The 21,967-nt window shown below is 49.0% G+C and overlaps 1 protein-coding gene across 4 annotated transcripts in view; it reads right to left on the bottom strand.

The window, feature by feature from the left end:
* Positions 1-21,967, bottom strand: part of Gel (Gelsolin) — a 151,677-nt gene that overhangs the window by 14,873 nt on the left and 114,837 nt on the right. For all 4 annotated transcript variants that reach the window (XR_013322576.1, XR_013322577.1, XM_077699863.1 and 1 more), the window contains exons 6-11: positions 20,169-20,310; positions 6,502-6,580; positions 6,008-6,106; positions 4,552-4,708; positions 1,705-1,820; positions 659-796 (exon numbers count right to left, since the gene is read on the bottom strand). Coding sequence is in view for 2 of the 4 variants with exons in the window: in XM_077699863.1 (XP_077555989.1) it covers positions 659-796; positions 1,705-1,820; positions 4,552-4,708; positions 6,008-6,106; positions 6,502-6,580; positions 20,169-20,310 (731 nt within the window). In the remaining 2 variants the exon portion in view is untranslated. The remainder of the gene's footprint in view (positions 1-658; positions 797-1,704; positions 1,821-4,551; positions 4,709-6,007; positions 6,107-6,501; positions 6,581-20,168; positions 20,311-21,967) is intronic.

Genomic DNA, 21,967 nt, shown 5'->3' on the forward strand with positions numbered 1-21,967 from the left:
GCCCCCGCAGCCCACCGCCTCGCCGCCTTCTCTTCCATCTCTTCCATCGGGTTTGTAGTATCACGTGTACACCACGCAGTTATCAAGCCGCTATAATGCCGCTGAGTCGCCAACGCACGCCGCTGACGACGTAGTTTGAATGCGTTAAAGATATAAGGCGCGTTACTCACACTGATATCAGCGTGGCGTCCGTGGCTTAGTCGGTAGAGCGTCGCGCTGCGGCCGCAAAGTCCTCTGATCGAAACCTGGCGCCGGATGCTGTTTCTTTTTTAAATATAGAGGAGCACTGCGGACGCCGACGCCGCCGACGCCGCCGCCGGCGGTGGATGGTTTGGGGTCGCTTATAAAGTGCATTCGCACTTAAAACTAACGGTTTGGAAGTATACGAGCAGCCCGAGCGAAAACCGCTTACTCCCAAGCCCAATAATGTGTGTTTCATATCTACCCAACCATCAGTCCCGTTCATTTCACGCTTACATTACTTTCAGTTAGCATGGAGCTGCGGAGCGGTCTTGCTGTGTACTACTGATGGAGACAACACTCACCGACGACGTTTGAAGTACACCTGTGCATTCGAACACAGTGCACTTGTATATATGGGGGCGCCCTATGTGTCTGGCACATGTTGAATTTTCAGAGTTTAGAGCAGAGCGCGTACCTGCCAGAAGTAGATGACGTAGCGCTCGCTGAAGCCCTTGCTGTAGGTGTACTTGACTATATAACTGTCCCCGCCGAAGAAAAAACCGTAGATGGCCGGGTCGATGGGCGCCAGCTCGAAGTTCTCGATGCGGAAGATCTGGTGACAGGGCACGGGAAAACAGAAACAAGTCAGATGGAGAGTTGGAGTAACTAGGATGAACGAACATAGCGTGGAGAAAAAACACAGGTGGAATTAAAGAGCAAAAAAATAAAGATGGTGGTCTATGCCGAGATGATAATTCGCACACGGCATCAATCATCTCCGGTCGTTATAAACACCATAATTTAGAAAAGATAGCCGCTTTCGGGCATGGGAATACATATAGTATGAGATGTAGCGGGTTAAATTAATGGCCCTCGTTCGCGAAGCAGTGACGGCTCAGAACAATGCGTTGTCGCTCGGGATAAAAAATACAACACGATTTTTACGTCGTCATCACATTCAGAAGAAAATAAAAATATTAAAAACAACTTACACGTCTTTTTTTTATTGGTTGTTGTGAAATGCCGGTCTAGCTACTAATACTTGGCATTCCCAAGTTCAATAAAACACTGATCTCTCTAGCACTTCGCGAGACAAGAAAAGAACGAAATGTGCTTCTCAAGCGTCTCCCATTTTGAATCTGTGCTCCAGGACTGCTTTGGAGGAGCCTCCAGGGTTCTTTTGAGCCGTGCGAACATCATTGTTCTCACATTCCCCCATGCACTTCACTACACGTCTCATCAGGCATTCACATGTGCTCGACGACTACGGCTTGTCCTCATATTCATTGACGTCAAAACACATCACAACACGTCCTTTCGTCGCTCCCTCCATCCTTCCCTCCCTCCCTTATCAGTTATTTAATTAATATTTAGCAAGGGCTATTAGGTGTGAATAGGGCTATAATAGTACCCCCTTGTGCCCATACTGAACTACGGTTGACAAATACCCAAGCTCTATTTAATAATGCAAAGTGCGTGCCAAAGCCGGCAAAAAGAAGGGAATGGGGGATCCGGGCTCACCTCCACCTTCCCGGAGCCGTCGTCGGGCATGAAACCGCAGGCTTGTCCGAGGTTCTTGGCCAACAGGCGCCGTTTCTCGCGGTGCAGATCCGCAACGTTGAACGTCTTGTCCATCTCTGGGGAAGGGTCGGAGAAGAACACCGAGTCCAAAAAAGTTCCGCTAGTCGCAATGGATCCAGGTATGCCTCTGTTCGAATTATTTCACGATTGCAAACTAAGCTCTGAACTTAATTTAGCTACAAGACATGAGCTCATGCCGCTAGAAAGTTTCGCTAGCACAACGCACCACGTGACGTGTAAAAATACTCTTTTTTTTTTGTTTTACAGCGCTGCTGCATACGGCTAGGGTACTACATTATTTTTGTACCAGTGAACAAAAACTTCCGAGGCTATACTCGTAAAAGCGGGCTATTGTTTTCCGTTGCGTATGATCTACCACGCGGTTTTGACAGCTGTCAGCATTGCTAGCTGGGTGTGATAATGAATTTGGCTGTCTCAACTCACGAGGGTTTACTCGTAAAAGCAGGCTTATTGTTCTGTATTACATGTATCAGCGCGTTTTGACAGCTGTCAGCTAGCTTTCCGCACTCGGTGTTGTGTTTCCGCACTCGGTGCTGCCTCGAAGGATACAATTGTTGGTCTCCTCGAGTCTGTGCTGCGACTCCGTAAAGAACTGCTTCGGTAGTGCTGAGCAAAAGCTGCGATGGGAAAACCACGCGAGGTTAGGCCTCCCGAAGAGCAGCGCGCTTTAAAGCGCAACGTCGTGAACGTAGACGAGAGTTCAATTGAAGGCTGTACAATGTAGTTTGCGTAAGGAGCTCGAGCCACGCCTTGATGTTTGACTTCTTGACGAGGCTCTTGTAATAGGTTATCGCGAGCAATTGACTCTTCGCGTGCACCTCGATCACCGAGTCGCCGTCGATGTGCCCAGGCCACGTAGCAAGAATTATATTGCTCCGTGTCCCAGGCAATCTACACATGGTTCGTGCGCGCTACCGGACTCGCAGGAAGATGTTATATCGTGTGGTGACGTCTGTTCCGTACAGAAGGAGTACGGAATGTATAAATCGCCGAGCGTATCTCACTGCAATGTTGAAACATTCATGACTACTCACTTTGCGTGGGCTAGTTACGATGACACTACACCCCTGTGGGTCGTAGTCAGTGATTTCAGTGTGGGCGCGTCAGTATCAAAAAGGGAGTGGTTTAGGCGTTTCGCATTGGAGACGTTTGGCTTGCGATATCACGCCGATCTAGCTATAACCGGCAGCCTAGCGGCGTATACAGTAAGTGCATCGATTGTACATTTCCCAACACTCTGTTTGCAGTTGCTAGTATGCCGATCACTGCATATCATAGCGACAAGGCCACTGTGATCGCTGTTGCCAAGTGACAATGAGGGAAACATAAGGTCTTTACGCAAGTTTTCTAATCACGATGTCTACAACTACGCTGGTCGCACGACAACGACGAAGTGGCCTTGAAGTTTTTCTCACTCTCGTACGCATTTTTCCCTCATAGGGCCTGCTAGGAGAAACTCAGATCTGCTACGTTGGTGGGACAGTCTTTGTTCTGACCGTTCACAGTTAACATAGCGGCGATGGGAACAAATCAAATGTGTAATTGGTGAAAGCCATTAAACGCGGCATGGGCAACAAGGGTACTGACGACCTCTGTCGAATCGCGTGTGTCTAATCATATAATAATAATTTACATACACATTACGGAATGATGAGGGACTTATTAAATTAAGACAGGAAGAAACCACAGCAGTCAAAAATGACGTTGAGGCATAAGGGAAGTCTCCTTTTTCGTGGGAAAATGGAAACTTTGAAACTTTAGGGGAGAGAGAACGGGGAGGAAACAATACACCGAGAGTATGGTCCCAACCCACAGCTTTCAGGTAACGCGTACGATTCTTTGCCAACCTTGCTATCCGGACGGCTGTGTTGTCCTCCACTTAGTGGCGCATTTCTCTGTATATATAATGTAAGTGTAACCTACGCTCATACTTTCCTACCATTTTGAAATTTCTACTTTCGCACACAAAATGCAACGACCTATTTCCCCATGCATTCCTTGGCGTTTCTGACTGTTGGATTTTCTTTGTGATCACTCAATGAGCCCGTCAATTCCAACTATTACAAGCTACGTTTATAGCGAAGCAGCCTTGGCCTGCACTCTAAAGAAGGGAGTCTAAAGGGAGTCGCTGCTTTCAGGACTCTCTGACACCACGATTCTCTTTGAAACGGGTGTCACAGAAGAGGATCAAGGAGTACTGTTAATCTGTTTTGACTCTTCCACTTATCAACGGGAGTCACGTGTCAGCGATATTTGCAGCAGTTTTATGTCCTAATTTGTTGCCACAGTTTGTGTGGGGGGGGGGGGGATAACTGCCATCTCACCCCTCCTGACACTGTGTATATGCTCAAATTGCAGCTACGGGTGTAAAAAGACGGTCCCCTTTACATCGATGTTGTCGGGGTGGAGCTAGCAGCCACACCTAAAAACCGGATACAGTTACATACACATAAATACGTCAAAAATGGAGGGAATTTCAGCCTCTCGTGTAGCTCAATTGATAGAACGTCGTATGTGTAATCCGAAGCGTGCGGCTCCGGATACCGCCGGGCGCAAAATATCCTTCGTATTATTTATTTTGTATCATCTCTGAAATGCCTATTTTCCCACAAAAAGAGACGAGGTATACCTCTCAATGTGCGCGTGTGCGCGAGTGAGTGTATGTGTGTGCACGGCAAACGCAGAGAGCGAGGGGGCAGCACCGGAGGCCCGTCTGTAAGAACACGTCGCAGGAGCAGGAAGAGGAGGAAGAGACAGACGCCCCACCTGCGATCTTGTTCAGTGCTCCCTTCCTTCCCAAGATGCTGCTCTGCTCGGGCTCCTTCCACGAGGCGAAGTACTGCTTGAAGATGGGCGGCTCAGCACTGCAGATCACGCGGGACACCTGGCACCACTCCGGGTAGCCGCGGTAGGTGAGGTATTTCTGCACGACAGACAGAAGGCTTTAAAAAGACTTCGCGCGTTAAGCATATGCCAGGGAATAACGTCCCCATGCGTATAGAAGCAATGTTTCGGTGAACAAATGAGCCCGAATTGGCCCATAAAGCTTGAACTAAGCGTGAAATCTTGGCGAAATATTTGTTTAAAATGGTTTCGATTTATGGGCTGTCTAATTATTCAGCCGACTAGAGCTAGAAATTGTAAGCATTAACGGATGACACTGATGGTTTGCTTTTTCTGAACGCTTAAACACACACAGTATTTAAACACACACAGCCACAGCGTAAAACACATTTTAGACTTTCTAGGCGCAAGCTAAAGGGGTAATTATTCACTGTCATTCATGGATGTGTAAAAAAAAACCTGCTAGATAGTCGACTAAAGTTTATTTCAAAAAAAAAAAAAAAACGCGCTCCAAAGCCAGAAGCTCACACATGCGTCTCTGAGAGTGAGTGCATAGCATAATTATTACACATGGAATCATTTTGGTGAAATCTAGCGTACTAGGCGACGTTCCGGGTGCATTCAAAGGGCAAGTACAATTACAATACCGCGGGTGGTAAAAATTTTTAGCTTTAGCTTAGTGTTTCTGTTTTTTTATTTTCCCTCGCCCAGAAAGAAAGACGGGCATTCTCCGCGATGTCTTTCTCGCGGCTTGCAAATTTTGGCAACGACGGAGCATTACGGGCAGTCTAACCCGTTTAAATCGAACTTAGATATTTCGATAAGATAAGATTACATTATGGGGTTGAACGCGCCGAAGTTACACCTGGAATATGATGCGCGCCGTGGAGGGCTCCGGATTGATTTTGACCACCTGGGGATTTTTAAGATGCACTGATATCTTGACACACGGGTGCATGCACCGCAGTAGGCTGTTCACCATTATAGCTTTTCGCTTTTATACCTAAGCATACACCAGTTGATTCGGTCACTGGTTAAACGCGAAGCTGGTGAAGCCTCCCGAGCGGGGCGCTGCGCCTGCGCAGTGGGTGAGCGTGACGTGAGGGGCGGAAAGCCGGCGCACGGGCCTCCGAGTGTGAAAACGCCATGTGCAAAAAATATGACACCGTGGGGTGTTGGTCACGGTGTTGGTGCGTTGGGTGAATGGGCATGAAAAGCTAACGAAGTCTCAATAGAACCCAAAAAAGCATCATAAACAACCAAGGTGTCTCAAGAGAACTCCAAAATGTGTCCGCTCTTACGCACCTATAACGGATCCACAACAGATCGTCCGTTCAATTCTCACTCCACGAATCATTATAGGGGATTAATTGATTACCTGAGCCAGCAGCATGGACTCCTTGCGTTCCTTGGGGCTGGCTCCCTTGCCGACCCAGACGAAGAGCCCCGACATGCCGGCGTCCAGGAGGAAGCAGTCCTGGCCACACGGGGAACAAGGCGCACATCGTTATTAAACCAAATAGGTGAGCACAGAAAACGTAAGCGGCATAGTAACGGCCGCTTCGTCCGAGCGATATTACCGTCGACTGCCGAAGTACACGGAAGTGTCAGCGCTGCTTAAACGCAGCATAAGCCATCAGCATAAAATTTCCGAGGTCTTGCTCTCGAGAGGCCGGCGGAGAGGGCTAAATATAAAATGATATGGCAGTCGTACAGCCGTTTGGCAAAGTTAGCGAGAATGCCGCCACCGCGCCCCATTTAAACTGCATACACAATTTATAATCGCCCTGGCCGGCCAGAAAACACAGCCTAATCTAGAAACCCGAAATTGAACTATGAAATAAAACGTAATAGAAATCGCCTTCGACTCACGTTGGGATCCAGTAGCGACTGCGCCAGTGGTTTCTCGCCGACCCTTTCCACCTTGAGCTCCCCATCCGCATCCGAAATCCTGAGAGAGAGAGACATGGCAACCAAGGCGCTCAATCCGGGGCCGCTTTGCCAGTTCATAAATGCTTCTCTTCCCTTCCTTATCTAAGCGGCACATCATCATCAAAAACAGTGCCTTACGACTGCGTCCACATACACACAAACAAAAACACTTTATGGCTTGCCATCACGAGAACAAGAGGATAAGGAAGAGCAGGATGAGGGCCAGGAGGGGTTTTTATTTCACTAAACATTTTTTCAGTAAAACTGAGCTCTCCCACTTTCCCTTTATACTTTTTGAACTGCAACCAGGAGTTTTTTTTTTCCATTCCCGCTATTTACGCACAGTCCCGCTATTTATGCTAAGTCTGTGTGATGTTGCGGAGGAGGAATAAGACCAGAATCGTCCCTGCGGCGAGAGAGATCGCGGGGAGCGCTGTTGCGGAGAAAGGATGGGAGGCGCAGGGGGCGAAATAATGGTGCAGAGAGGGAAACTGACACCGAAAACTGTCGAGCGTCAGTACGGCAACGTTTACAACGTTTAAACATCTTCCTCGCCCACTTGATCTACTTTACACTGCCTACAAACATGACGGGGAAGTTACTGCTCAAACGCCAGCGGCCGACTTCGTACAGGCGGGAAGCGTAAACGTTTTGCTTGCCTTGTTTCTGCACTAGGCAAACGAAACAACGCAGCAGCACGAACCCGATGGATGATTTTTTTTTTTAAACAGGGAAGCTCTTCTTGGTCGAGGAATTCGTAGGACGAGGCCTGGTAACGCGGGCCCGGCAATGTGGAGAGGGCGCCCCTCGAGAGCGCCAGCGAGAGCTGGCGGGCGAACGGAAATCGGTGTGCTGGCTTTCAGAAGTTCTACGAGGCGATTATGCAACGCCAGGCGCTTCACTGTTAACATCAGCGTTCGCGACGTTAAGTCATTGAAGCTGTGCCAATACTTTACGTCTGCAAGAAATTACGGGGAATGCTTACAACCTTTTAGGAATGTTAAGGCGAAAGCATAGTTGGACCTTCTGTTGATGGGCTGCTGAACTTCTTGTTGAACTTCGCGGCCGCGCCCGTCACCGCTTGACCAGCCCCGTGGACAGCCCTTTCCGAAGTTCGTTTCGCTCGTTCGCCATCGGCAGGAGTTGTGAAGTTTCCTGTTCGCCCCCGTCGGTACCTTCACCTCTATAGGTGTCTCGCATAGCATAGGTGTCTCGACTGCCCTTCTTCCGGTACTGCGCTCCGTCGCCCTTTCTCAGAGCCATGCCCCGACCAACTTCCGGCACTGCTGGTTCCGTTTTCCGGCGCACGGTCCACGGCTGCCGCTCCTATGTTCTGTACCTCCCGATTTCCTGTACCTCAAACACGCGTGCTTGCAAGAGAGATCTATGGCTTTCGCTACAAAATCGCACCAAACCCTAGCCTGTGCCCGCATTGAGTTTAGACCACTTCATCATGTTAAGTAGAATCAATGGAAGAAATTCGTGCTCGACGATGTTGGGGCGTGTGCCGCGCTCGAGACCAAGACACGCCCTCCCTCCGTGAGGAAAATACATATCCCGGTGTATGTTATAATTGCGTGGTCACCATCGAAATCATAGGCCGTTTGAAACGCAATGCGGGCACCCGAAGCTGTATAAAGTCACGAAGAATCGAGGGAGCCAAGGCTGTCTAATGGCGCCTTCTTCCTCAAAGAGAGGGCGAGCGTGCTTGTGCTGACATACCAGAAAAATACATGGAACTCTGAGCACATACAGCTTCGCTGTAAGTATGGCTCAATTAACTAACACAGGTGAATTCTCAATGAATATAGGCACCAGTCTTGTAGAAGTAAGATTTCATTTCGAAAATGGTACATTAACGCCGCTTTAGCAACGCCACGTTGTCAAAAGGGTTATACTTTCCCGACAGCGTTAGCTCGCGCTTACGATACAAGTCTTTGTACCGCTTTGGACCAGCCTTTATGTTGTAACACGTAAATACCACCAGCATGGTTCGAACGCTCTGGATAGTGACCATACGTATAACTCTATTATTAAGATAACGAAGAACCATCGATCCATCAACAACACCGTCCGCTTCTAAAATAAAAAGGGGAGCTAAAACATACGACTATTCCACTCGCAAAAACACCGCTTCAGTTAATACATGATCCCCGCGGTAAAAACATGTGATATCTATTCTGGCAAGAATAATAACGAGATACATAAATGTTGCAGGGTATCACGAGATAATCGATACACTGTACAAGTATTTCACTACAGAGGTGCAAATACAACTGGCAAATGTATTTCGGTACAGAAATACGGATATTCAAAGGTATCTTCTCCAAGATAGAATTGCGATACTTCTGTATCGCGATATAGTGGGGGAATTTACAATTACGTCAGCAACCATCAGATTAAGCGTCCAATCGCTTAACGCGGAGACTAGACGTGAGAGGAGAGAAGGAGGATAGGCGAAATTCGAAGCTTTCTGGTCTAGTAGGTGTTCGGCAGCAAGCATAACGCGTATACCGAACGGCGCCCAGGGCGCGGTCTTTTCAGGCGCCATGAATGCAATTAAATCACCGCTCTCGACAGCTCCAGTAATAAAACTTTCACTCACAAAAGGGACGACGTTAGCACAATAGGTGGAGGCCAGAATTCAGCACGGGACGCAGTTTCGGTGTACGCTTAATTCCGAACAGAGAAGGTGCTCCCACTACCGTATATCTACACAGCTTTCAACTAGAAAGAGCGACGACTATGAACGGAGAACACGAGAAAACCAACTGAAGTATACGCTCCAAGACGCATATGTGAGACCGGGACGCAAGGAATTTCAGGCGCACTCATTTGCTCTCCGTTTTTCGCGTGCGCAAAGCGTAAATTAGGCGCGCTAATTAAACGACGTGACAGGCGAGCGCACGTATTTCAGACACGCCTATGGCGAAAAAGTCTCACGCACTAAATCAGAAAGAAGGCGCTGTCGTCGGAATCCCCAGTTATTACAAAGTACGATGAGAGAACCAACACAAAAGGCGATTCGAGGCAGCCAGTCGCTTGAAGATGAACGTCACTGGCTGGTAAATACACCGACCGGTTTTGTCGCGGCTGTGCAATCTAGGGAGTGTCGATGTGCATGCAACCCTTGCACGCTAAGAAGCAATTCAGGTCGCTGTGGGGGGAAAAATCTGCGCACGGATTCCACTGCGACAGTTTCTCGATTATGAGAATCTGCACTCGCGGGCTACATTGAACACTTGGTATCGCGTAACCGCCGGAGCGTCGGCTTCCAAAAGTGTGGGTGGCGGTTATAAGAGCGTTTAGACACGGTCCTGCAATGCGATTCAAAAGTCGTTGTAGTTGAACAAATTTTCAGGAAATTGGTATTTAGTGGGATGCCGCCTGTATTACAGGCGGCATCCCATGGAGGGCCACACGGATACCTGTTTTAAGCCTAAATGGGTCGAAGGTCGAAGAGGGTTTCACCGTATGTTACTCGTGAATAAACCGCCCCATTGTTTCAAAAAAAAAAAGGTGGTAGAGTCGGGTTCGCAGGTGATACTGCGACAAGTTTTAAAAAATTTTACATCATCAGGTAAATAGCAAAAGAAATTTTCCCCCTTCGAGTTTGACATCGTTCTTTAATCAGGCCCAAACTTGGAAGTGTACGGCCCCAACTCTCCATTAGAAAACGCCGCACCGACAGCTCAGTTAATGAAGGAGATGTGTGACTGTATCGCCGAAGCTTGGGGCTTGTGGATCTTTTAAACACACTGGAGACACGCTTCGATGCGACAGGTTTCTAGCAAGTTCGATCGGGAGGAATAGAACTTAGTCTGCGACAAAGACAACCAGGGAGTTTAAAGGGGTGCTGCCACCAGAATTCGCCATTCAAGAGGTTATGTGGTTCTTCGTGATAAATGCCTAGATACCTTCCTGCGATTACGGGCGTCAAACGCCAATCGGAACAAATTTTGAATCCATGGTTTTTGCCGCAGTTTTAAGAGGCCGGGAATCAGCGGCAGTCGTCAAGCACGCTTATGGAGACGCGAGACACCTAACCATCCTCTTATCATCATGAACGCAGTAAGCATGCCTTCGCGTTGAGTCGTGAAAGCGTATGTTTGGGTGGGTATGTCAATTTCGCTTCCAATAGCGGTTGGTAAATAAGCCATGAGCCCCTGACGGCTGCAGTCATAGTCACTGGTCAACTCCACTGAATAGGATGTGAGAATTCGGATTGGGTGTGGTGACGTCATAGCCAAAGTGAGAGTTGCAAAGTAGTAGTGAGCTTCTCACTTCTAGTGGTGAGTAGTGAGTGAGTAGTAGTGGGTAGTAGTGATCATAGGTGTAACATTAAGGGACAAGAAGAGAACGGAGTGGGTCAGGGAACAAACGCGTGCTAAGGACATATTAGTAGAAATTAAGAAGAAATGGACGTGGGCAGGGCATGTAACGCGAAGGCAAGATAACCGTCGGTCATTAAGGGTAACAGAGTGAATCCCTAGAGAAGGCAAGCGTTGCAGGGGGCGGCAGAGGTTAGATGGGCAGATGAGATCAAGAAGTTTGCCGGGTCGCAGTTAGCACAGGACCGGGATAATTTGAGAATAATGGGAGAGGCCTTTGCCCTGCAGTGGGCGTAGATAGGCTGGTGCGGTGGTGGTGATGATGATGATGATGACGATGATGATGATGATGAGTGGGCTTCTCGCGCTCGCTGACACTGTCGCCGGCCAATCCCCTTCAGTGGGAACGTGTACAGTGCGCGCGGACATGCTGACGTGACAACCAAATGGAAATTCACTAAGCCGACGGTCATGAGCTTCTGACCGCCGCTCTCATCGTCCCTCGTCAATCGTCGCGCGTGACTTGGCATGTTGTGAGGCCGTAGAAGCTATCAATGGGAATTCTGTTGCAGGGTTTCGGGCTGCACGCTGTCGACGGGAATTTCGCTGAAAGGGCCTGGTTACGCTGATCCGGGGAGGGCGCTTTTTACTCAATGTGAGCCGAGTAATGATTGAGTGATGCTCACGCATAAAGACAGAGAGGTACGGCAAAATGACCGCGTAGTCTCTGCCATTCGCAATGTCGCACGATCCACAACGAACTACTATCCGTGTACGGTGAACTTGGCCGTTGAACTCAAGGGAGGCCACAAGAGGAAAGGGGGTGGCTTTTACGCAACGCGGTGACCCAGTGCCGCAGGCGCCTCGGTGACCGGCGGCGTCAACGTCAGTGACCGCCGGAAATTGAGGCAACATGTGCGCCCCACAGCTGGGCCAGTCCTCCTCCTTTCCGGACGCGCAGCGCTGCCCAAGCCGCGAGAATAAGGCGTGCCTTCTCACGCACTAAAAATAACGGCACCGACGGCGGCAGCAGCAGACGCCCGACCCCCTGCTGCCCGCTGAGCTGGCCTGCTATCCCCAGCGTCGTTCACGACGGGGAATGCGCCCGGCAAGACGCGATGTTTGTTGTGGGAACGGCAGCGCGCTAACATTACTCCAGAAGTGCCGGGATGACCGCCTGTTTATAGAAGAACAACACAACGCTGAGTGCGCCACAAGGGTACAATGGTGTGATCAGCAGCAGTTGCCCGTTGTTTCGCTGGTTTATAATTTTGCATTCACTCCACGAGAGCTTGTTAGCGAGCGTTTGTTCTGAACGTTAAGGGGTTGCAATGCGAGCAACACCCAAGCGGTCATCCCGACTTCGCCCAAAATTTTTCTGTTTTACCTGCTACAGCTTGATGGAACCTAAAGGACACTGGCCGAACAACGCGGTGGCTCAGCGGCTATAGGGCGTTAGGCTGCTCAACACGACGTTATGATTTAGGACTCAACACGACGTTATGGTTAGGACCGTTTTTCTAATGTAATGGACGAAAACTTTTGCCGTAGGAAATGTTGGCACAAGCGAAAGTTCTCCAGGTGATCAAAATGTAGCCCAATTCAAACTTTCGATTTGAATGCTAACTACAATGGAATATAATTTAGCTTTCTATTGCCTTGATCAGCCCGCAAGCAACCGACAGCGTGTTTCCCTGAGCTAACAGCTTTCGCCAGAAACAATAATAATTACCAGCTGTACCAGAACACTACCAAATGCACACGTGTTACGCGCGCATCTCTCACAGTCAAATGGAACCTCTTCCTCTGTGCCCGCGCGGTCATGTCCGCGTGGATACGATGCGTCTACTGTTGAAATTTAATCGGTTTGGAAGTGTCGCCGAGCCATTACGTGTCCGCAAATTTATTTCGTTTAATGAGTTTCTTTTAAGCTTTCGCAAAAGAGAATGATGAGAACTGTTGATCAAGGCAACATTTGGTTTTACGTTTTATGATAAAACAAAAGATAAATCCTTCACTCCGGAAACAGGGGTGCACGCAAAGCTTGACCTTAGTGAAAAACAAAACGATCAAATCGAAACGCAATGACGGCAAAACGAAAACACTTCTGCCAAAATCAGAAGGCTATGACCAAAATGAACACGCAAACCATAGATCGACCGATACGAAACCCTTCCATTTCGCCGAGCTTTACCCGAGATCATTCTTCTGCGATTATGGTGAGCGTTTACGTTCTTCAATGGCTGCCAGCTCTTCCGTGGAACAAACCACAAGTGGCCTACCCACGCCCCGCTAGAAGATGAACTGCCCGAAGAGCGAGCGACCGCACCTGCGATGTTGTGTGATGCGAGCAACGACGCTGATTGACTCCCATTGTGGCGTAATATAGCGGTGTGCTATAGTGCGAAACTTGATCATCATCAACATCAGTCCTTCTACGCCCACTGCAGGGCAAAGCCCTCTCCCATAGATCTCCAATCATCCCGGTCCTGTGCTAACTGCGACCAAGTTATCCCCGCAAACTTCAAACTTCTTGATCTCATCTGTCCACGTAACTTTCGGCCGCCCCCTACCACAGCTGCCTTCTCTAGGGATCTACTCTATTAACCTTAATAATCTACTCTATTACCCTTAATGACCCGGTTATATTGCCTTCGCATTACATGCCCTGCCCACGCCCATTGTTTTCTTAATTTCTACTAATATGTCCTTACCACGCGTTTGTTCCCTGACCCCCTGCGCTCCCTTCTTGTCCCTTAACGTTACACCTATCATCTTCTGTTCCATTGCTCGCTGAGTCGTGCTCAATTTAAGGTAAACCCTTTTGGTGAGCCTCCGAGTTTCTGCCCTGTAAGTGAGTACCGGTAAGATGCAGCTGTTATACACTTTCCTCTTCAGGGACGAGGGTAGGCTGCCATTCATTATCTGAGAATGGCTGCCGCGTGTACTCCACCCCATTCTTATTCTTCTAATTATCTCTACCTCATGTTTGGGATCCGGGGTCACTACCTGGCCAAAGTCGATAATTCGATTAACACTTCCACTGTCTCGCCACCTATCTCAAACCAGTGTGTTCTTCCGAGGCTATGGAGCATTACTTTAGTTTTCTAAATATTAATTTTTAGGCCCACGATTCTACTCTGCTTGTCCATTGCGGTAATCAGGCTCTGCAATTCGTCGCCCGGGCTACTTAGCAAGGCAACGTCATCAGCAAATCTGAGGTTACTGAGGTATTCCCCATTAACCCTTACTCCCACCTGTTCCCAATCCAATGTTTTGAATACCTCTCGTAAACATGCTGTGAATAACACTGGAGAGATTGTGTCTCCTCGTCTGACGCCCTTCCTTTTAAATATTTTGCTGTTCTCCTTATGGAGGACAATAATAGGTGTGGACCCATTGTAGATATCACATGCTCGTCTACACCCTGATTCCGCAATGCCTGAATGACTGCTGAGGTTTCGACCGAGTCAAATGCTTTGTCATAATCTATGAAGGCTATATATAGGGGCTCAGTATACTCCGCGTACTTCTGTATCGCCTGATTGATCGTGTGAATATGGTCCATTGTTCAATAGCCTTTACGAAACCCTGCTTGTTCTTTAGGTTGACTGAAATCTACGGTGGCAGAAATTTTGTCAGCGATTACCTTGGTAAGTACTTTGTAGATAACTGACATTAAGCTGATCGGCTTGTAATTTTTTAAGTCCTTCATGTCATTATTCTTGTGGATTAGGATGATGCTCGCGTTCTTCCAATATTCCGACACCCTCGCGGTCATAGGCATTGCGTATGCAGGTTTGCCAGTTTTTCTAGTACAATTTTCCCGCCTCCTTCAAGAGGTCTGCTGTTATCTGATCCTCACCAGGTGCTTTGCCCCCTTGCATTTCTTTCAAAGCCTTCTTTACTTGTACTGTCGTTAGTGGTGTGATGTGTACCTACTCTGAACTACTTCCTCGTTCAGTATTATCCTGGATGTCGCGGCTACTGTACAGATCTCTATATAACTCCTCCGATACTATATCTTATTTCTATTTGTGATGGCATTGCCTTGCTTGTCTTTAAATGCATTTATCTGATTTTCACTATGTCGAGTCGCCTCTTCAATTATTTCATGCTGCCTCCATTCTTTACAGCATGCTCAACCCTCTCCATATTATGCTTCCGTATGTCAGCTGTCTTACGCTTATTGATTAACTTCGGAAGCTCCGCTAGTTCTATTCTGTCAGCTGGGATGGAGACTCTCATGCTTTGTTGTTTCCTAATTAAATCTTTCGACTCCTGGGAACGTTTACCAGTATCCTGTCTAGCGAACTTCCATTGCACACTCCGTGATAATGCGTGTAGGATTGTCGTTCTCTTCCTGTGTCGTAAACACTGCTTCCTCTGTAGGAGCTGAATATCGGTTGTGCAGCGCGTTCCTGAATTATTCAACTTTCCGTCTTGCTGTTAGCTCATTGACTGGCTTCTTTCGTACTAGTTTGTTACGGTCCCTCCTCAAATCCAGCCTGATTCTATATCTTACTATACCGTGGTCACTACGCCTCCCCCTTCCTAGCACTTCCACATCCTGCACTACGCCAGGGTCATCGCATAGTTTGGAGTCTATTTCATTTTTATGCTCCCCATTCCGGCTCTTCCACGTCGATGACCAGCTGTCCCGTTTTCGGAAGAAGGTATTCATGATGCACAGATTATTCCGTTCTGCGAACTCTACTAATAAGTTCCCTCTGTTATCCCTACAACGCAGACCATAGTTCCCAACTGCCTTGCCTCCAGCTCACTTCTTGCCTATAGTTTAGCATTGAAGTCTCCCATAACTACGGTATACTGCGTCTTTACTTGAAGGGGCACTGACACAAAATTTTGAAGGCGAGATAACTTCGGAGATAGATTGGTGGGAACACATATACATAATCTGCAAAATATCAGCGGCGAATACAGCCTAGAACATATTTAAAATCAATTTTGAAGTGTGCGAAACGCAACCGAACAGCCAGCAGAGGTCCACGCGCAATTGTAAATAAACAACATCCAAACATGTCACGAGTTTGTGTTTGCCGCTTCCGCACTACCGGCGTTTTTCGCCGGCTCGCCCGGCTCGCCGCTCCGATCGGAGGGCCGGAGGGCGGAGCTTCTGCTCTCGAGAACGAACGACCCGATCGTTGGCGGCGGAGGCGCCGTGATTTCGTCAGCTAATCGGGCAGCTGGCCGCGACCAAAGTTCTACAGCGATTCCAGGCACTCTGTTTCTATTACTGTTTATTACCGTTGGATGCGAAAACGCGCCGGAGGCACGAAAAGCTCACTGAGCTAGCCGCACGGTCGCTGTGCAGGCGGCGGCTACGGCCGCGAAATGGCCCAGGCCGGCGCAGGTAGCTCGAGTGATAGCTTGTTACCGCTGCACGAAATTGTCCCCAAGTCCCGACCATGGTGGCTTACATGAGAAACGAGTTAATGATGCGATGGCGGGTTGCATTAAAAATTGTCATCTGCACCGCTTACGAGAGCGGCACTCGAATATCCGCCGCAGTGCTGAGCCGAACACATCTGTAGGCGGACCTGTAGGCAGACCGGCCGGCTGCTCCCAGCGCGAGTCTTGCACCCACCGTCTCGAGCGTCGCGCGTCGTTCTTTAGCCGCGGTAGCATTTGCACTCGCAGCGCCTGCGTCACATCCACGGTCGGTTTTTAATTAAGCGCCTCACGAGATCAGTGCGTGGGGGCATTCGCAGAAACTGCCGTCGATGCGGATTCGACAGTGCTACGGCGGCTCTGCTCTGTGATATCCCTCCGACGGTCACGTGATCAGCTTTGTTCACACAAAATCCACAAAATCCATCGTTTCGCGGCACTCGCTGAAACCGAAACTGCGACTGGCCACATTGAAAATGCCTCTAATTAAACAACCGTCGCACGCTGAAGCAAATGAGGTTTCTACAGGTTATAAGTAAGTCACTAGCTACTTATCGCAACAAAAAAAACAAGATGCAAAATTTTTGTGTCAGTGCCCCTTTAAGCCATTGCCAATTCCACATATTCATAGAAGCGTTCAACTAGCTGGTCGTCATGGCTGGATGTAGGCGCGGAGCCCTGCACCACCTGGAATTTGTACCTCTTATTAAGCCTAATTGCAACACCAGATAGCCTTTTGTTAATGCCATTGTATTCGTGTATGTTTCCAGCTATGCTTTAATTGACTAGAAAACCCACTCCACTAGACCATGCTAACATAGGATGTGTACATTTTGCTACTTGATAGACCGCTTGATAGCCCTCTTGATACTTGATAGCGACACTTGATAGCCTGCGCCATGCGAATGGCGAGCACGAGCTGCGCCTGAGACGGGGTATGTGTCAACCTAGGATTAAATCTATAAGCCGCAATAGGGCACAGTCAACATTTGATAGCTGGCCAATCCCCCCGAGCGGGCACGTTCAAACACTTCAAGGGAATCATCACCACCATCATCATCATCGTCATCGTCGTCATCATTTTCGTCATTTGAGCACGTGGATAAAGTTGGCTTTTGCCGCAAGGCGCTTCGGCGTGCGCCGTCACCGGCGGCCCAAATCAGCCAATACAGGTTTCGCTTCAAAAAATATTTTCTTCCATTTTACGATAACCAGCGTCTCCACCACTACAGGCTTTTAAGAAAAAACGCCACGATGCAGCACCGACAGCAACACACAGCTTTAGAAGCTTACACTTTATTGTTTTTTTCGTCATTTCATTTAGGCGCTCTCCCGAGACAGCCGCCATATTCGTCCGCCGGGTCTACGGTGCCTTCGGCTTCTTGTTCATTTTCTCGCGCAGTGGGAGTCTATTCAGAGCGAACTCTCTTCTCTCCAAAATGAATGCGCGCGAAGCGCGTGTTCTGAAATTTAACGGCATAGAATTTGTCAACTACAACCTTAAAAAAGCAAACAGGTTGCCCCGAGCACCCACCGAAAAAAAAAATGCTTGCGAAGAAGACCAGCGTGAATGACGAGCATAGGAGCCCCGAACTGCTTTTGAAATTTGTGCTGTCAGCTTTCTTTCACTTTTCCGAGTCCCTTTATTTCTCTGCTTTGCGAGGCCTGAAGTATTCACACCAGTAAATTTTCAAGCTCTTAACGAGCAACTCATCTTGGAGCAGGATTCTGCGAATATATTTTTTAGCATTGCCTTCCGTCTTAAAAATATTACCGATGTTGAGAGCTTATTCTAAATCACGCCCTTGATGTATGATTGAAAACGAAGCTTCAAGTAAGGCTCTGGGCGTATGTAGTGTTCCACCGGCTGTTTCAGCAGAGGAGGAGGACGAATAAATGTTTATTTCACGAGCGCTGGTGCTGCTACTAGGGCACCCGCCAGGTGGAAGCGTCCCTAGTCCGGGATGGCCTGGCCTTGGCTGGCAGTCCAGGGCCTCTTCACCAGTATGCGCTGGGTCTCAGGGTCCGGACTTTTCAGGCAGGCCACCCACTGCTCGTAAGAGGGGGAAGGATTGGGTGCCGGGCAAGGGACAGAAATTACAGGTGGCCGGGTATACGGTGGCGTAGATGGCGTGAAGAAGGGTGCGATGGGGTAGGAGTTTGTATTCTTCTCGGGCTGGTGGCTTCTTGTTTTGATAACTGGGGATGTGGAGCCGGGAATATTCCTCTGCTTTGGCGATAGTGGGCCAGGTTATCTCTATATTTTACAAGAGGTTCTGTTTTGGGAGCAGCAGGTGATGTTTGTCCCTCGTAGATCATGGCCCGGTGTACGTGCGCGCGGGCAGCGGCATGGGCCGCCTCATTACCGGCGAGGGATGTGTGTCCGGGCACCCAGGCGATTTCTATTTCGGGTAGCTGACCCTTGGTTTCGAGGATGCGGAGGGCTGTTTTGGAGATGCGTCCTCGTAGATAACGGCGGCACGCTGCTTGCGAATCCGTAAGCACTGTGATTGCGTCCTCACTAGTCGTTGCGGCTAGGGCAATAGCCACTTCGTCTGCGGTTTCCGTCTGCGTTGTACGGACGGTGAGGCAGGTCATTTCTTTCCCTGTTGAATTAGTGGCGCACAACGCGTGGGCTGACTTCTGAAGATAAGGCGACGCTTTAGTGTACCGTGTAGTCGGGTTTTGGCCATACTTTATGTTCGTGACCCTGGCTCGTGCGATTCGGCGAGCTTTATTGTAAATTTGGTGCATGTGGCGTGGTAGTGGCGTTACTATGATGTTCTATCTAATTAGTAGGGGAATCCTAACCTCGTGGTCTTGTGTTGGCGGCGTTGTATAGTTCAATCTTCTTAGAGCTGTTTGTCCTGTTGGCGTTAGCATGAGGCGTTTTATTTGAGAGGTATGATGGGCTTCCTCTACCTCTTCCCAGGTATCGTGCAATCAAAGTTGAAGTAATTTCTTTGTCGACGTCTTGGAGGGCAATCCTTTGGCAGTCTTATAGGCTTGGCGGATAAAGATATTAAATCTTGCCTTCTCATTCTTTTTGAGAGCCAAGTACGGTGCACCGTAGGCGATCCGGCTGACCAGCATTGCCTGCACCATGCGCAAGGTGTCCGACCCTTGCCATCCAAAGCGTCAATTTGACAAATGTGCCAAGGAAGTCCGCGGGACCTACCTTGGGATGCAGCCCAGGAGCAAAAGAACTCACAGCTCCGTTTTGGGACGCACGAGGTAGCACGAAAAAAGAAAATCCCGTATTTTTGCGTTTATATTATAAGCACCCGCTTTTTTGTGCAAGCAGTGAGCTAAAAGGATAACGCGAGAGTCGCATTGAAAGCGTATTAACATTAAAATTTTGGCTTTAGTTTAACTTTCTTCCAGCAAAACCGAAGGATGGTGCGTAGAACCCGGGAGCTGACAGTCAAGAAAATGTGCTAATTATCCATATTGTTTCAGTACACTTGTAAAGGGAAGAGGAAAGACGTGTTGCTTCGGCGCACGGAGTTACAAACCTCAACAGTGATTTAGAGACCTGTTTTTCAGTTGGCGGCAACAGTTAGTGTCAGTCGCTACAGACGCCAACGGTGAACAACAAACAGGGCGGTTGTAGACAGCTGGGTGAGAGCGATGCCAGAGAACAATATTTGTGACGGGAGAAGGGTGGAGACTGGCTGGCACGTTCGCTTCCCCAACAGCCGCAACATCGTGTCAGGCCGCAGAGTGGTCCTAGTATAGAGAGAGGGCAAGGGAAATGGAAAGGGGGTGGGGTCTTCGGACACTGGCCACGCAGGCGGTGTCCCAAGCAGTGCTAGCGCATTTAGAGAGACTCAGGCCGGCATGCAGAGTACACGCTGGGCATACCTGTGAAGCGAGACCTCGGTGTCGCTCGAGCGCTCGTGTTCGACGTCATCGCCACCCTCGGCGGCATCCTTGACGTCAGCCGGCGAGCCGGAGCCGAGTTCTTCGAAAAATGTATTCACCTCCGCCTCACAGCTGCTCTCGTCTGCGGGGGTAAGACAAAAAAAAAAAAAAAAAACAAGAGAATAATGGAGCACGCTGAATTATCTCGGCCGCCGCCTTTCTCCCATCGCACACCTCGTCGGCCGCCGCTACACTTTGATCGTTTGGGACAACAGGGTGCTCGCCGCAGGTGCGTGCGGCGGCCCCTTCAGAGACGCGCCGCCGCCGAGCACGAAAAAAGCCCCCCCGAGTTCAAAACCACCGCCGCCGGCTTTCTGAGCCTCGCACGCTCCTTTATCGGGTGGAAAGAGATTGGGATGTGACTCGGCCGAGTGTTTGTATGATTATGTAAAGCAAATACCGCCTTGGATGGAAGCGAAAAGCACTTTCCTAACGCTTGATTACCCTTGATCCGAGAGGAATAAAACCGAGAAGCAGACCGCGCCTTTTAGGGTAGACACTGTAGATTCCTCTCTTGCACACACGCGGGGCCTGGAAACATTCTAGTCTAAGAAGAGATAAGCGGATTGGAGCATGGCAACGACTGGCCATGCTCCAAGGTATCCGGTCATCCGTTCCGTCCCCATTCCTGCCTTCGGATGCTGTTTAAACATGACTCAAAACAATACAGATACGTGGAAGTTGCACTTAGTCGTTTAAGAATTGGGCACACATATGGTACCCATGAACATCTTTTATATGGTACACCACGGTGAACTTGTGCCAGATGCAGAAAGGCGGGGGGGGGGGGGGTTCTTTCTATATTCCTTGCTATATTTCTACATTTCTATATTTATTTCTATATCCTACACCGAGGTAGAAAACTCGAAACAGAAAGTTGCAGACATTTCGCCTGCCTATAAACACAGCACATATACCACAACACCCAGAACACTTTCTATCGGATGATGCAATAGTCTATTTCAAGCGCCGACACCTCCATCTTTGGAGCTGCTGCCCGCCGAGTTGGAAGAGGAAGGGTATGACTACGAGGAAGCTATTGCCAAAGCACGTGCTGAGCGACGCGCAGCGCTTTGACTTCGTCTACCTGAAAAGGATGACCCTATCCCATCCGGCTATAACCGTTGGGCAACGGTCAAACTCCGACGCATTCGGACGAGCACTGCCGTAACGCCGCACATCATGCCACGCTTTCGTCTACACACCGGCCACGGTACCTGCAAACACTGCAGATCACCTGACAGCCAACAAGTCGCTGACCTTGACTATCTGCTAAGGAGCTGTCCTGCCTCAAAGGACCAGAGAAACCGCGCACATGCGACCATTCCTCCTCAAGACAGGCTAAAAACACTGCGGGAGTGGACCCATCCCGAAGGGTCTACAGAACACAGGAAGATGGTCCTCCACTCCTTTCTCGTATATGTTCGAAAAGCCGCCGTACAGGACGACATTTAGTCGGGACACTCACTGCCCCCCCTTACTCCAACTCCCTTCTCCAATCTCCCCCTCCGGCGATGACAAAGGTCAAGGCACGGAGCGTATACAGGATTAATAAATACATATTACAACAGCAACAAAAGGGTTTTATAGAACCTTGCGGTCGCTTATTTTTTAAAGAAAGTTTTATACTGTGTGTATCCACAGCCTGCTCTTCAGTGATGAGGACACTGCTGAGGGCTTTCTCTGTGATGCTCTGGGACCTCACCTTCTTGCCTCAGCAAAATTTTCTCCTCTCGACA

Source organism: Haemaphysalis longicornis, unplaced genomic scaffold (genome assembly GCF_048455015.1).
Source record: "Haemaphysalis longicornis isolate Haplotype H1 unplaced genomic scaffold, Haemaphysalis longicornis Haplotype H1 scaffold_2, whole genome shotgun sequence".
Lineage (NCBI taxonomy): Eukaryota > Metazoa > Arthropoda > Arachnida > Ixodida > Ixodidae > Haemaphysalis > Haemaphysalis longicornis.